This window comes from Chenopodium album, chromosome 2, assembly GCF_948465745.1.
Source record: "Chenopodium album chromosome 2, dcCheAlbu1.1, whole genome shotgun sequence".
Taxonomy (NCBI): Eukaryota; Viridiplantae; Streptophyta; class Magnoliopsida; order Caryophyllales; family Amaranthaceae; genus Chenopodium; species Chenopodium album.
The window spans coordinates 5,041,603-5,059,341 of record NC_137835.1 but is presented as its reverse complement, the minus strand read 5'-3'; the positions used below and the strand labels follow the sequence as shown (position 1 = coordinate 5,059,341).

At 32.2% G+C, this 17,739-nt stretch overlaps 2 protein-coding genes across 2 annotated transcripts; one reads left to right on the top strand and one right to left on the bottom strand.

Annotated features, from left to right (window-relative positions):
• Positions 1-9,409: 9,409 nt before the first annotated feature.
• Positions 9,410-9,835, top strand: LOC145567178 (uncharacterized). The gene has a single exon (XM_081626416.1). It carries the CDS (start codon positions 9,410-9,412, stop codon positions 9,833-9,835), a length of 426 nt encoding a protein of 141 aa, XP_081482542.1.
• A 1,941-nt stretch (positions 9,836-11,776) lies between these two features.
• LOC145580668 (uncharacterized) lies at positions 11,777-17,513 on the bottom strand. Its single transcript, XM_081637797.1, has 3 exons — positions 17,363-17,513; positions 12,364-13,278; positions 11,777-12,258 (listed from the first exon to the last, which is right to left on the bottom strand). Exon 2 carries the CDS (start codon positions 12,857-12,859, stop codon positions 12,368-12,370), a length of 492 nt encoding a protein of 163 aa, XP_081493923.1. The 5' UTR covers positions 12,860-13,278; positions 17,363-17,513; the 3' UTR covers positions 11,777-12,258; positions 12,364-12,367.
• Between the last annotated feature and the right edge of the window lie 226 nt (positions 17,514-17,739).

The following is a 17,739-nucleotide window of genomic DNA, read 5'->3' as shown; positions in this document are numbered from 1 at the left end:
AAAAAAATTGAAAAAAAAAAAAAAAAAACTTTTTCAATTTAAGGGAAAAGGGAAGGAATAAAATAATACGAAGTAGTGAAGTACCATACATTACAAAAAATAAGCAAAGTGAACATTACTACATTCGTGAGTGGAGTATGAAAATTGAAAAACACAGATTTATTTTTGTATTTTTTTTTTCTTATAACCTAATTTTCAATTCTTTTGATTTAGTGTAAAATGACTAACATGTTAATCATTTAATTGAAAAACACATATTTATTTTTGTATTTTTTTCTTATAACCTAATTTTCAATTCTTTTGATTTAGTGTAAAATGACTAACATGTTAATCATTTAATCTTTACTCCTATAAAAATTGGCTGTATATCAAATATGAAAAAGGATCATCTAAGAATTGTGCCACAGATCTAACATGGACTAGATTAGACATACGCTATGGTGGACGGAAAATCGAATTAGTCTAGAATTAAAACCAATTTTTTTTTTCATAATTTAAAATACATTTAAAAAATAGCTTAGTAGCATTTTGTAATTAATATATCTTTAAAAAATACTTTTACCGTTTTTTTAGTTGATACCATTTGATTTTTACACTATTCACACAACACGCTTTGACTCGCTTTTGTGGTTTATAGATACGACAAAACATATTCATGTGGGGTCTTGTTTGAATTGTTTCATTGTATATTTTATTAATATCCACTTTTTACGGAGTATAATTTTATAATGTTAATAATTAGTGATATTAATCGTTAAAAACATGTATTGATAAGTGGATAATAGAAAATTGATACTCCGTATTCCATATAATATACATACGTAAGTTTAAAAATAAGTGAAAGATAACTCAAGTGGTTAAAGCTCATTTACCGATTTCAAGACACCTTGGTGATTGATACAATATAATTATCAGAATTTGCATGCATATCCTTAGCTAGTCTGCATGTACGTGTAGCAAAACACATATGCATTTTCAAGGTAAGTCCAAAAACAACGTAAACTGTATAAAGGTTGATCCCATCAAATCAAGCAGAAGCAGTAAATGGTTTCCCAGAAGACAACGAAAATTATAAGTGCATGTTAATTTTCTCAGATTATTATTATGGTTGTTTTGTCATTGTCCATGAATAGGTGCAAACAAACTCCCACCCACCTTGAAATAGAGATTAGATATTAGCTTAACTTTGATAAGAAATTTGTGATCGTCAATGAAGCAACGTGATTTATTATGTTACATTGATCCCCACCTCCCAAAATTTTGTGAAGCATGTATAATTATGATTCATTTTATGGTCCCTCCAATGCAACGCACCAAAAGGTTTATGGATGAGCTCCGTACGCTTTGTTTTTTTCTTATGCAGGTTTTTGTCTCGTTCTTTTTAACTTATTTTCAATTTAATTTTGGTCATTATTCTACTTTATTTTAGTTCAATTCACTCTGGCGTAGAAGAACTGAAGAATAGAGGCTTATGAGTCATTCTCAATTTTTAACACAACATCGCAATTTACCCTTATAGTTTCACATATTTCATTTAATCAATTACATCTAAAATCTTTTAATAAAACAAAAATATATCTACTACTCGTATGAAATTACAACTTCCTCATGTATCCCAATCCCTAGCTTCCCTTTGTCGATTTAAAGCACATACAATCGAGTAACAATGTCCTCTCCAATTCTGCATAGCTTAATTAAGAATAAGGTTCTCTTAAGGGATAAATTATCTATGAGTTATTTCACTAAAACAAGTAAACTTCTAAATTGAAAGTAATCTAGCTAAGTGACAAGCTATATATATTACTCCCTCCAGCTAAAATGAAAAAGGGGGTTTTCTATATAGTAATAACCATGTTAATTTCGCTTTTCTACGTTGTGCCCCAACATATATCACTTTCTACACTGTAACCCCAAGATACATTTTTTTTTTCATACGGTAACTTTGTCGTTATCCCGCCGTTAAAAATTCCGTTAGTGAGGCCTACTCTCAATTTATTAATATTTTTTTATCGATTTGTGCGTTGGAAAATGTTCCATTAAAGGAACCAAGTTGAACTCAAATTTCACAAAAAAAAAATAACGTAAATGTCTCGTTTTGCGTATTAAAACCTAAACACTTAAATCAAGACATTTTTTAATAAGCAAAACAAGACATTTGAGTTATTTTTTTTTTTGCCAAATCTGAACTTAATTTGTAAGATCTAAAATAGCCCTAAAATCTTAAATGAAATATTTTTCAATGCGCAAATCGATAAAAAATATTAATAAATGGAGAATGGACCCCCACTAACGAAATTTTTTAATGGTGGGATAACGACAAGGTTACCGTATGAAAACAAAATTATAATAGGGGTTACAGTGTGGAAAGTGAGATATATTGGGACACAACATAGAAAAGTAAAATTAACAGGTTACTACTACCTCCGTAACATATTATTTACAACGATTTGACATAAAGTAGAGAGGAAAATGTTTAATCATTGCAAATAATATGAGACGAAGATATTATATAGAAAAATCCAATGAAAAATCAGTGAAAAGGGAGCTTTAAAACCTCCCATTTTTTATAAGGTTATTTTAAGCACGTTCTTATTTCAGCCGCAAAAAACAGCAAACGCAATTATCTTTGGAAAAAAAGGGGGAAGTGGTATTTTCAAGAAATAGCAACGCTAGCAACTTATTAGCAAGTATGCATGTGTTACTGTGTTAGAGAGGATGTGATATGAAAGCTACCTTTTTTTAATTAAGTTCACTTCACTACTTATTTTATGTTAAATTTTCCAATATATGATAATTGATACAAATTGATGTACTAGTAGTATTTACTATTCACACATCAAGTTTGATTATTGTTTTTTTTACCATTTTGAAGTACTCCCTTGCCCCCCTCCCCTCATTTTTAAAAGTGCCTTTGGGCCTGTTCTCATACGTTGAAATTCAGTTCAGTTCAATTCAGCTCAGCTCAACTCAGTTCAGTTCAGTTCAGTTTAGCTCAGCTCATGTGTAATGATATTGCTAATGATATAAAGCCAAATTTCATTCTTTTAAGCTCTTATTACAACGAGGATAATAATAATAATAATAATAATGATGATGATGATGATGATGATGATGATGATGATAATTAAATAATAATAATAATAATCAATAAATAATAATAATAATCAATAAATAATCAATAAATAATAATAATAATCAATAAATAATCAATAAATAATAATAATAATAATAATAATAATAATAAATAATAATAATAATAATAATAATAATAATAATAATAATAATAACAACAACAACAATAATAATAATAATCAATAAATAATAATAATAATAATTCTTTCAAAAAAAAATAAAAATAATAATAATAGTATATTTTTCTTAAATATTTTAATATGTATATTTGTATATACACATATGTGTAATAATAAATAATCAATAAATAATCAAAGATCACTAATCCGTAGTTAAAAATCACTAATTAATAAGTTCAGTTCAATTCAGCTCAGTTCAATTCAGTTCAGTTAAGTTCAGTCAATGAGAACAGACCCTTAGTTTGATTTTTGCATATACCATGACCAATGTTACGGAATAGTAATTTATTTATAAGAAGAAGAAAAAAAAAAGTAGTACTTCTAGATAGTTATATACGAGTAGATACCTGTGGAAATCGGTTTTAAGTACATTGAAAAGTGTTCCAAATTAACCATGTTAATTATTATAAAACGGAAACAATATTAGCTTAAACTTTACAGCACAAGACCTTTGTCAAGATTCAATGGTTCTTACTACTTTTGCCCCAGAATCAAGCAAAGAGTTAAATCATGATTGAAATTTTGGTCACTTTTACCGTGTTTTTTCATGAATTATTGAGACGGCTTTGGGAATTTGTCACAATCAACACTTTAACTGTACACTTTGTCAAAAAAAAAAAAAAAAAAAAAAAAAAAAAAAAAAACACTTAACTGTACCAATAATAATTATTACTCACTTCTTAATCAACAAGTTTTTTGTTTTTTTTTTTTTTTTTTTTTTTTTTTTTTTTTTTTTTTTTAAAGCAAAGCCTACTCATATGTGGGATCTAGCATTGTTTGATTCGTTTCAATTAACATATATGCATTTTTTTTTTTGCTATAATAAATGTGTTGAACATATTTTTATGTTGAACGTATGCATTTAAAACAATTTCTACCAATGTTGGTCACTCTCGCCAGTGCCGTCGCTGGGGCGGGGCAGCCGGGGCACCCGCCCAGGGCCCCCAAATCAAAATCTAAGATATAATAATTAATTTCCTTAAATATTTGAGAAATAAGCAAATAGCTCAGTGGTTACTACAAGTTGTTGTAGTGGTCTTTAATAAGCCTTGTGTTTTAGGTTCGAGACCTGTCATATGTTTTTTAATTCAACTTTCTTTTCTATTTCTTTATTTTTAATCTATTAAGGAGTACTTTCTTTCTATTATAAGTTTATAACCATTAGCATTTTTTTAAGTTTATTTTTATAGTACGCTTCCAATTTACGTATTTACTTTTTTTTTTTTTTTTTTTTTTTCAGAACAATCAAGTGGGACTTTTTGACTTTTTTTTTTTTTTTTTTTTTGGTTATTGAATTTTATAGATTAACATTTTAATTTGGACTTATCTTATTTGCACTTTAAGTTTTTTTTTTTTTTTTTTTTTTTTTGGAGAGAATTTACACTTTAAGTTAATACTATTTTTAAGTATAGTTTTTAGGAAAATGAATGTATATTTTGTATATCACGCAAACACCCAAATTTATAGGGGCCCCCAATTATCAATTTGCCCTTAGGCCCCTAAAAACTCAGAAACGGCCCTGACTCTCGCATGCAGTCCATGTAGTCATGTACTAGCTAGGCCGCTTACAGACCCCTCCAATCTACATTGCCTTTTCCCTAGTTAAGCCCTCGATGTAAACTTAGCTTAATGCGTAATAGTATTACCTTATTTCATACTTTGTAATTGATATTTTTTTTTTAGTATACAGGCCATTACTTTTACTCCAATGTTAAGGAAACAATGTAATAAGAAATATATTATAGTGTAACCTCAAAACAGACTCCAATCATCTGTAGATCCAAAATTTCCACCAACAAAATTACAAAAACCCATGTCCATTTCCATCAACAATTGTCCAATTATGGGGACCTTTGTTTATACCATATTTCCTGATTATGGTACATTAAATAACTGGTCACTCTAGGACCATTATTTCAGAAATAATCAATAAAAATATGAATGACCAACAATTTTGTAAGAATCCTTTTCCCAAGGCTTCAAACATAGGTACAATGTATATCCCACGTTGTTTTTAGGATGAGATGTCATTATATTCACTAGTTTTTATTTATTTATTTATCTTTTTTTTTTTAATTATTTAAGGATAACACTGCATACATCTATACATTTTACGGCTATATATTATATCATATCTTAACGAAATCATATTGAGTGGTTGTATGTCATTGATTATATTGACGGGATATACTAGTAGGATTATGAGCTTCTAATAAGGCCACGTCTCAGGGTTAAAACCCTCACCCTTCCCGGCCCCAACCTACATTGCCCTTTCATATAGAGTTAAGCCATTGTTGTAATTAAACTTGTAACCTTTTTTTTTTGACAGAAAACTTTAACTTGTATTAAATTTTAACTTATATTAAATTAATACCTTTATCAATAACATCTTTATTATTTTTTTTAGATGATTTTTTTATTATTAGTTCTCCTTTGGTTGAACAAAGGATATGGAGGAAGCCCTAGTTAATCATTGTGATAAACAAATATTGTTTATCACGTGACATTTGGTAAATAAATCAATAACTATCCATTCATCATACTGTGAGACCAACTTTTATTGAAAAAGTTATTGATTTATTTACGAAAATGTCATGTAATAAACAATAAATGTACTGTGTATCTCGGAGATGAACTTGTATTTACCCAAAGGATATGCATTATGTTATTTGATTTACCACAAACTTGTAAAAAAATCAAATGTACAATAATTATTGTACATCCATTATAATGATAGCATAAAGTGATCAAAAGTTACTCTTGAAATGAATAAAAGTTACCCCAATTAACCCAATACAAATAAAAATTATCTACGCTTAGTAAAGAATCACATTTTAAATGACTAAAAATCAATTATTAGTGAGTGAATGTAATTAAATTACCTTTATAAAACTGTTCTTGTTATGTATTTATATTAAAATTGTATTATGTTTAAAGTTATCCCAAAAAAGGCAAAAAATTACCGTAAAATTAGCTAAAAGTTACCTTTATACTGCTAGTGTTCGATGTACACAAATATTAGTGTAAATCGGGTGTATAAAAAAAAAATCGTCCATTTAATTTCCATCTATCAACAATGATTGTCCAATAATTGGGACCTTTGTTTGTCCTTCCTAATATCACACAATGGAATAATAATGAGTAATTAACAATATATATTAACGAGCGGCCAACACTAATGATTCCATGGCTGTCACATAGATATGTCCCTTACTTATAAACCCGTTAAGTTGTTTATAAAACTGGATCTCATTAAATTCAATTCTTCATCGATTTGATTAATAAGAGTAATCGTCGTATTATACATCCAAAGTCTTTGTTCTCATATCATGTCTTCTCGACAGGATCATATCATATCGTTTGATTGTATAATTATTGACTTGAATATCTTATCAATGTGTTTAAAAGATATATAAGGTAGTATAATATGAAACGGAGGTAGTATAAGGTTGATGAAGAATTTACGTTGATGAATTATGTTACGTGTGTGCATGGTAGCCATGGAAGGAAAAGAAGATGAGACGAAAAATGGGGTGATATATAAATAATACGCACGTGCTATAAAAGAATGTAGCATGCATGGCAGTATTCAATAGTTTAGTACTCGTAATAAAATATTGAAATAATTGGTGTAAGGGGCCTAGCTAGCTGATCAAATAAAGCTAACACCAGAAATTGGAGTTAAGGACCAACACGTTGGATTTTTTCTCTTAAGTTTACCGACAGCTCCATTACTCCTACATTAGATATATAGTACGTTCCTCACTTCTTCTACTCAACTTTGTTTGATAATTTAAGACATGGTGCTTTATAAAGATCTTATTTGACAATTGGTTGTTACTGTTATTAGTTATTTTTTATATCTCTTGGCTGATTTGATCAATTGTTTGTATTGACTTTTTATAATTAAAGTTTACTTAATGTCTAATACTACCTCTGATTTTTATTATTCACAAATAATACTTTAAAGTTGCAAATAATAATAATCGGAGGTAGTGAATATTTATGTCTAAGAACACTGGTTATTGGTTGTCGGTTATAGGGATTGAAAGTGTTAAAAGGAAACAACCAATACAAAAAAGTGGCTTTTGGCGAAAAGGTTTGCTCGCACAGAGGTTGGCTTTTTAGCCGATAAAAAAGCCAGATAACCAAACACAATTTTGGTTGTTTGACTACATCCAAAAGTCATTGGAGAGGTGGTTGTTTACCGAACAATCCCAGCATCTCTATATTTATTTCATATCCCTACCTTTTAGAGAGTATAAGAAAACACTTATGAATAGTGTGAGGATAACTTTATCCCTAAAGTTTTTGTTTATTTATATGCCCCTATTATTATATGATGTTATTAATTGCCGCTAAATTTTTCTTTGTGTGATATAATGATTTAACACTGATGATGAATAGTAGTTGGGCAATTATACGTACATACCCTTTAAAATATTGATTTACTTATTTGTCCTCGTTAATGTTATTTATCGTTTTTTAATTCTTAAGTTATACCTTGATTAACAAGGGGAAAAAAAAAAAAAAAACTCTCTAGACATGACTAATTGATGCGCACATTTGCCACCCAAGTGTTACTAAATTTTGGAAGAATCACATTTATGAATAGTGTGATGATAGTTTTATCCCTAAAATTTTATTATCGTATAAGATTTGCATCGTCTAAAATACATATATATGAACCAATTATTAGTATAAGAATCTCTCTCTCTCTTCTTTTTTTGTTTGTAACTTGTTTTTCAAATTGTCAATTTAGTATAATTAATTTGTTTGTCTCATTTGACATCACATAGCTTTCCAGTTTCCACCATTGAATATTTTTTAGATGTAATTAATACTACATATTGAGACGAATCTTTCAAGATTATGCATAATTATACCTTTTTCACATACTCTATAACTTAATGATTGATACAGTCAAATTAATCTTTATTCATATGAAATACCTCAAAATCGAATAAACATAAAGGTGTGAGTATATAAACATCATCAAAGAAAAAGGTTAAAAATTGCCTATTACCTCGAGACAAAGGGATAAGTAGTTAAGTGTATATCTAACCTCACACCACTTTTCATGTTGGAGAAGTGATGGTATCAAATTAGGGCATTTCTTTACAATTGAGACAATGAGGTTTCTTAACTTTCTTATGATTTTGTAATCTCTTAGCAATTTGTGTCTCAAATTTATAGGCACGTCACAAGTAAAATGACCTTTGTCCTTAAAGGTTTGTTTTCATAAGCACTAACTCTAAGCTAATCAACAAAATTTGTCTAGGCTAAATTAGGTAAAGTTTTTAGGACCGTTGTTGAAGAATTTCTTTACTACTTACTAGTTGAGATCGATGGATCATGATTCATCATCATCATACCCACCCATGTGGAGTTTCGTATTTCTGGGCCCCTGATCATTAAGTTCAAGAAATTTTGGTTGTTACATTTGGGTAAATAAAGAGGAGTAATAATGACAGATTTTGTTAAATTTTAGGAATTTTTATGTGTTAGTGTGTTACTGATAAAGACACGCTTTTGATGTTTTGGAGTTTTTCTTAACTACGAAGTACTGTGTATTAAACACTTTTTGGGTTTTCAAACTATTTCATACACAAGTAACTTTACTATAGGCAAATTAATTTCAACTAGTATATCTTCTTATACGATAATTTCAAACAAAATAAGTCGAATATAATCAATATATAACATAACTTTGCAAGTATATATGTAATTGCTATTAGCATGCTTGTCCTCTAACATTGATTTTAGCTTTGCTAACAAAGGCAGTTAATAAACACACATTACCACTGGTTTAGCTTACTTGCCGGCAATTTAACTACATAAATAACATTAGTTAAAACCAAATGTTATCCAAACATAGATTTTTTTGGCTGGTTTTCCTAAATTTCATCTCAAAACCTTAAAATATTTACCTTCTTTTACTCCAAAAAATGATTTTCCTTCATCTATTAATTTTTTTTTCTTCTCTTTTCCTATTCTTTTTTTTCAAATTTCTCCCACCCATTATACCTTGATCTTCAACTAGTACATGTAAATATTTTTAGAATAATACCTTAAGATAGAATAAAAAGGGGAAGAAAATGAGTCTCAATTGTTGCCATGTTCTTCATAGAACGGACTCAGATCAAGACCTTAGCAAGAGACTAATAAGCCATGATGATAAACCTAGCACTCCTAAGAACATATCAAGCCTATTTAGTCACAAAATTTTGGCGGAAAGGAATTGGTCAGGAAAACTTATGGCATCCCCTCGCGACAAAAAGGTTAAATCAATGGTAGGTGGTGCAACTCTTAAGAAGTTCAAGGCTCATTACCGTAGGTATGGAAGCACCGGAGCTTTGTCATACGGAGGTGAGGGTGATGATCTTACACACGAGCCGAAGTTAGTGAGGAGTGGTGGATTAAGAAGGGATTGGAGCCTTGAGGATATGGAAGCTGAGCTGAGAGATGGCAATAGATCAAAGCAAAGAAGGATGAATGGATTCTCCTTAAACAACAAATATTAATTAATTAATTAACCCTATTTTGCATGATGATAACTAAGAAGCTAATAATAATGTATTTATGCAATTTTGTGTTATTTGGTTGAAGTTATCTCAAGGGTGAATGGGTGGGGTGGAGGTAAAATCGATGGATGAGGAAACTAGGAAAGGGAGGTATTGTTTTGTGTGTCGTTCTAATTTTATTAGATGTCTCTCGACTAGACATAATTTCATGTACAAAGTAAAACTATTACGTACTAGTTTTGTTCCATTATTATATCCTCCATCTTATATATTGGAATTTTTTGGTATAAAGATAAAGATATTATTAACTTGTAAATTTTAGTTTATTGCATTGAATTGATACTCATTTCTGAGCTTTATCATGTATCTTTTGCATGAGTTATATAAAATAAAAGAAACCATGCTTATGCTGCAATAATAACGCATCTAAATTTCTCAAAGATGCCGAGAGATTGAAAAAGGTGACGAATTTATCAATGGATGCTAGGATAGGAAGTCCATATCAAATACAATAGCTACATACTGTTGTAAACATAAACAGAACAAGGAAACTTTCGGCTTTAAGACTATTAGAGGAAAGCAGCACGCATCACGTTCGACCCTGACCAATATCAAGCGGCAGTTGCAGGACAGTAGGACATCAGCAACACATAAAACCCAGTCAAGACGCGGCAGTTGCAGGACAGTAGGACATCAGCAACACATAAAACCCAGTCAAGACAGAACCAGATGTCTGCCGGATTAAGGAAGGCTTGCTATATTTTCATCTTGGGACACCAGATGCTGCCGGATTAAGGAAGGCTTGCTATATTAATAGATCAAGACAGAACCAGGAAAACCAAGGTTATTCTGCCTATTAGAGCAGCTAATAAGTCAAGCTGTTCAAAATGAGTTAAAGCACTTTCTAATTATGCAGTGTTGCATGATAGAAAGTAACCATAAAAAACCCCCATAAACTGATAAGATTGCTGACACCCTCACTAAGGGAGTGGCTTTAATCACTTACTAAAGATCAGTTCTTTGAAAGCTTTAAGCCTAGTTGTTTTGATAGTCTTCTTCACAACCCAACAAACTACTACACTCTAGGCGCTGGACGCTCACAATATATCCCAACTGGTAGTCAGAGAAGTGAGCAATTCATCAAAGCTCTAGACCTGGTGTACATATATAACAGAAGTTGATGCCAGAAACTATAGTTGCAATGAGGCGCCCAATTGGTCAGGACTAAGCTGCATACACCTAAATTGTGGACCATGCAAAATTTATAGGCCTGCAGTTTAATACTGTATACTAACAAAAGTTTGTTCGGGTTGGTGGCTGTTCAAGATGGGAAAAAAATACGAGTACATATATTCTACTGTCTCACTGAATTGCATCCTACTGAAGGACAACTACACTGAAGGGCAGAAACCGTACATGCCTTATTTTGCAACAACAGTACAAAGTTAGCTGCACGGGAGAGGTTATATTTCCAGTTTGACAAATGTTAATTATGGCTCACGAGGATCACTCAAACCAAACCAGCCCTGACATCTTTTATGTTTTTTGGAAACATGAAGTTTGGATCTGTATACACAGAAATGCGCTATCACTAAAGCTAGGAATGGTGAATGAGGTGTGATGTTGCAAGTTTGAGAACCAATGAAGGTCCTGAATGCCAATATGAGAGCTAAGTTATGATATATGCTGTTTTGCAATGGCTGTGGAGGTGAAGAGATACAATATGGGTTTCCAGTATTGACTTTATGTAAATTCATTTGGTAGAGTTATCTTTAAACTATATTAAAAATAAAAAAATAAAAAAAAAGGAAAGTAAGGGCTAATATATATTCACATTTCCAAGGAAAACCAACATTATCCAAATTGTAAGATGATGCATGAGCATAATATGTATTTTTAACCATTGAATAGCCAAAATTGGCTGGTTTCATAGACTTGAACTTACGAAAATGTATATAATTTCCAGGATTCATTCCTTGAAAAAATGTACATATTCCACATTACATACTAAAGCATCAATTTCATGTCAATTGCCTTCAATAAAAAGATGTGTATGATATATTCATCACAAATTTTCAGGCTAACCCTAAAATAAAGATTTTCATCATGTTTAAGAATGTTAAAAGAATCTTTGTTTACAATGAGTTTTAGCAAATAACTATAAAAAGATGCTAGGAGCACTAATGCTCAGGTACAAGAAAGACGAGCAGCATACAAACAGCTTGTTACTAAGTTGATTATGCAAGATTGGCATACATCATATCTATAAATCATAAGACTTGTCATTTTGGCAATTTAAAGGCTTTCCAGTTCAAATAATCAAGTTTCTCTGATCACCCATTGACTGACCTGATTTGTAGAGAGACTATTCCTTTCAGAAATTACCAAGCAGCTGAACAAATTGGATAATTACTGCAATGAATCTGCATTAAAATACTGATTAAGTACATATGAAAGTAATGAAACAACAAAAACAAATGCGGAAAAAAAATACAAAAAATCAAAAACAATATTATGCGAGGAACTACCTATTTATTTCTTATTTCTTGCCTCTGCTTTCCAATCTCTTCTTCCGGGTCTACTTCTACTTTTATCACTATCATACAAGCGAGGATAGCTTTCTGAAGAATCTTCACTTTTCAGAGCTTGTTCTGATTCCCGCATTCCCAAAGGAGCATGTGGCGTGTTATTTTCAGTGGCTAAAGACTGACCATTGGGAAGAAATCCATTGAACATGGCTTCTGGTATGGCAACATGGACTCTCCTCGCGTCCTTTTTCCAATCTCGTCTGCAATGAACACGGGTTACAACTTGTTCCACATTCCCATTCCTGTCAGGCCCATTTGCATCTGGCAGCGATACAATTTGCATCTGGGATGACTGGTCAGTGACATGCCCATTCCTGGCATTTCCTTGGAGACGTTTCCGTTCCCTGTATCTACGCTGTCGTTCTCTGTTCTTCAGCCGACGATTCATGACATCATTGAGGATTTTGCTACTATTATTAACATCAGAAATGTCCATTGTATCACTACTATCCCGTATTTAGTAGGGTTCCCTTGCGTCTGCCTCCCACAGCTCAGAATTTCTATATGTGAAACTTGCAGAGACTGATAACAAGGTTACTACTTATCAACGGCTCCATTGTCTAATGATTGTGTTGTATTTAAATGGAGCACCCTTTGTCTGCTTCTAAACTCAGTTTCTCTGTATGTAAAATTTGTTGAGACTGATTACGGGGCTACCACTCTGACGTGAAATCAGATATCAGTGAAGTAGCGAACTATTTCACTCTTCTACGGTTTTGTTAGACATCAATGTTATCAAGGCATCCTATCTTTCTCAACCATCAACTACGCAAAATGCGGCAATATCTTGCTACAGGTCCCTACCCTTAGAATATACAGTTTCACGTCAAATAAAGGCGATCTCTACATACTAGCCTGAAAAGTGGAAAACAATCAAGAATACTATATGTCAAACAAAGAGAAGTTTAAGTTTCCAGCTTGGAGATGTTTGCAAGGAAAACTCTTAAAGTTGCTCAAACTTGACAAAGGGAAAATCCAGTATACATTGTTAAAGCAAAACTCTTAAGCACCAAAAATAGCCATTAATTCATTTCACATTCCTGGTCAATACATTCACAGCCACATGAGATTGTGACTAGACAGACAAAAACACATAAAAAAAGTCAACTTCAAAGTAAAGGAAGCACTATGAAAATAGAATGGTAAAGAGTCTCATGCTAACAGTAAACAGAAAGTTCTTTTCAGGTTAGCAGGTCCAACAGGCTTTGCATATTAGTACTTAGTCCAGCAGGCTTTAACATCAGATAGCAAACACTTATATTTTAATACTTACTGATACTAATATTTATCTTTCTTTGCATGATCAATCAATCAAATTTTATGGTTGAGGCAACAATGCTAATAAATAATACAGAAACACAAAACTCACAAAGGTTAGGTTTGGAATCTTGCAACTAATCATAAATTCCCTAAGAAATGCCCTATCTGCTTTGCTTGCATCAGAGTAAATAAAGACATAACGAAGACAGAAGCAACTCAGAAACAGAGTTGTGCAGTTTCCTAAACAATCTATCCAAAGAAAACAAAGTGGAGACTCCAAAATGAAATATTTCTAAATGGAAGATGTGAACAAGATTAAGGCTTTGATTGATTGATCGAAGATGTGAACAAGATTCTACAAATTGTGCAGTTTCCTAAGCAATCATCTACAATTTTGTTTTTCACAAATTAGGGGTGAAAGATGTGAACAAGATTCTAAGAGGAGGTGAGTAGTCCTTTCTTTACTTTTATTAATTACCCCCCCCCCCCCCCCCCCCACAAAAAAAAAAAAAAAAAAAAAAAAAAAAAAAAACATGTAACAATATCCAGGATGCCAGAATCATCAAGGATACCTACATTAGTACATTATCACAAGGCAGGTCTTGTAAATTATATAGCAATTGTGATCATAGGTTCTGCCCCTCTAAATTTAGAGATCTGAAAATGAAATTAAATAGCTTCTGAGTCCCAGTTATCTGTCAACAAAATGTTACCCAGTCTTGCCGATACCTCAAACATTAAGAGTTAAGAGATTCCAAGCTTGGAAAAGGATGAGGAATGAATGAAATAAGTGCCTTCAGAGAACTTTCTGGGAATAACCTCAGTTTCAGTCGAATAGACAAGTAAAAGAACGCCATAATAAATTATCCATAATCATGTACTAGTACAATAATTGATGGATGATACTGGCCAATGGAGTTTACACACTGCCTCAATGACTTAAGATGGAACTCAAATTCCACTTACTTCCCTCATCTTTGAATTCTAAGTTCCGTCTTGACTAGCCCCATTCATAAATTCAAGGTTTCAGACGTTCTTTTATACACTAAAAAGATACAAATTCAGAAAAATCATGAGAAAGGAATTGGTCAAGGTCTCAAGGATGTGTGAACTGGAAACAGTTTATCTTACGTTTGAAAGGTCCCAACTAGGTCCCCAAAAGCCAATATGTATTCTGGTTAGCTTCCTAGAAAATGAACAGTAAATAAATTTACTCTTGCTAGGGAAAGTCTCCCGTAGGGCTCCTCTGCTTTTCTTCCTATGTCCCAGAGCTTAGGGACTATGAGATAAAGATGATTGATAGAAACATCCTACTTCTGAGACCTTTTTATATCTGTTTCCTTTAGCTCTGGGTAATGAATAATCTATCCACTAAAGCCATCTACAATAACTTGCCTCACCTCCGGAGCATTAATTCCTCAGAAAATGGAAGGTTATGACCAGATCTTTCAAGGTTATACGTACAGTCCCCTTTGACAGATGGACCAGTTCAATTTGTTGACACAAGACTATGGAAGTTTCATTCCACCTCTCTGTCAAAAAAAAAAAAAAAAAAAAAAAAGGTTTCATTCCACCTCAAATAGACCTTAGCCCTCTACTAAAACCACTCATCCCAGCTTCTCAACGACATCCCTCCTTAATGCACTGCTGTTGCTTGGTAAGCATTTGGACACCACTTGGAAACTCTAAATCCAGAGATTTTAGGTTTTTGACTAAAAAAGAGGGATCAGGATCATCCTCACCTCTAATTTGCCCCCTATTGCCCATCACCCCTCTCATATACAGACTCCTTGGTACATGAAAGGGTCCTATTTCAATTTGGAGGGGGGGAGGGGGAACTAGGATCATTCTCACCTCTAATTTGCCTCCATCAACATGGATTAGACTCATTAGAGCGATACAAAGAAGGGCCCAAGAAAAAGGTGAGGTATCATATAGGCAACATCTAGTGATCTTATATGAGTCACCTATCTTTGGTGTAGGGAGCTCTTCATGATTCTGTGGATACTGAGTACTCAATTCATACCCGTGTTCACTGAAATGACCTTTGCCTCCACAACAGCCTAACCCTTCCAAGCCTCCCCAAGCCCCAAGAGAGAGAGGATGATGGCTGATAGGTCCTTTAAACCTAAATTTTTCAGTGCTACACAAGTTCATGATTTTGTTCTGTCCCTTAAACCTCTTTGATGTTCTTTCTTCAAGATCAAATAATGAATTTAGAGATGGGAGCCCAATATAAAACCGGATTTGGAAGATAAAAGTACTTTGTGCAAAAAAGCAGTTTGTATGTAAAACAAAAGACTTTATATTCAAGGCTTCAAGCAAAAGAGGGTCATAAGCCAAGATATTGATTTTAGTCAAACTAAACCTATTGAATTTCAAAAGGCACAAGAATTAGAGAAAGGAGGGGGGGGGGGGGGGGGGGGGCTGCATCTTATGTGGGAGAAAATGGCAAAATAGCAACTTTGGTCAGTATGGTGACGGAACAAACACTTTGCAGCAGTTCAGACTTCAGATACGGTTGATACATGTCTATAATCGACAATTATATCCTTTTGCAATTTTGCAGCCTCTAGTTCAGTTTATGGTTAGAAGACTTACAACTTCCAACACAAAAAACAAATTCTTCAATTACATAAATGATGGGGTATAATTGGCAATACCCTTTTAGTAGAGTGGAAATTTGAAACAAATGCCAATTAGGGTCAAAATTTTGCTCTAAGGGACAGCACTATATGTCTAAATTCTTCTGCATTTTTTTTCTTATGACTCTCAAAATTGGATAAAAGAATCTACTACAAACCACTGTGTAGAATCTAAGTATCTCACAATCGCACTAATGAACCTTTTCAAAGCACAAAATCAATAGCCCAATACGATATATAGAAACTGATTTATTAGGTGATTTGAATTCAATATCCACCAAAAAATTGTCCTCCATTAATCTAGAATTTTCAAATAGCTCAATTTACAAGTGAATCATTGTTTTCCTTTCCTATTATAGTTCCCATAACACATATAACTACCCGAAACTTGTCAAATTTGATAGAATTTATCAATATCATCCTGACTTCCTGAGACTCTCCCACATGAATTAATCCAAACCAACCATCACATTGACACAAAGCTACAACGCCTCCGAGATCAACAAAATAATACGGAGTACCTAGTAAAAATACCAATTACAGATAACTTAATCAACAATAACCACACTGCACAATACTAAAAAGTTGCTGAATTAGCTATTACTCTTCATAAACACTTCATAATAAACACAAACCATCAATTTTTCTTTTCAACCCACCTTCCAAATCCATTTTCCAAATGCAAACTAGCCAACCAGCTTTCCTTTGTAAAAGGGTTTCTGGGCAAGGCATCACAAAATCCAAAAAGAACTATATGATCTACCAAAAACAATCAAACAAAAAATAAATGAAATAAAAAAGCCAGCTTTCTCAAACTAAGACATGAATTAAATAATGGGTAAATCAAAATTTAACTCTGGAAAATCTAGAATCACTGGGTTTCATATGAACAATAAGGAAAACATGATAAATTACAAGAAGTAATTAAGGAAATGATCAATAATTAATTCGAACCCATTAATGAAAAATTACAAATCAAAAGATAAGTCAATAAAAAAAAAATTAAGTAAAGATTGGGATACTAAGATACTTACCATTTGCAGGTCACAGGAATATAGACTGATTGACAGGAAAGATTTGGACTTTTGGAGTAGTTTTAAGGGTTCTAGCGACTGCTTCCTAGATTGGTGTTGCAGCCTTCTTACAGAAACGAGAAACTCATAAAGTGTTTTTTGTATGACCAACTTTGAGTTTAGACATTTAATCCATATCTTTTTCCTTTTTTTAAAAAAAAAAAAACAATATTTAATGCAGTACGTATTTTACTATCCATTAAATACTTTGTATTATTCCTTCCGTCCCATACTGTGTTATTTACTCCATTGACCCAAAAAATTCTTACAAAAAGTGAATCCATGGTGCAATAAGAATGTGATTGAGGATGTACGTATTAATTTAACTTTTGTTGTCT

Excerpts from the sequence above, each read along its gene's own strand:
- LOC145567178 (XM_081626416.1), top strand. The coding sequence starts at position 9,410 with ATGAGTCTCAATTGTTGCCATGTTCTTCATAGAACGGACTCAGATCAA.
- LOC145580668 (XM_081637797.1), bottom strand. The coding sequence starts at position 12,859 with ATGGACATTTCTGATGTTAATAATAGTAGCAAAATCCTCAATGATGTC.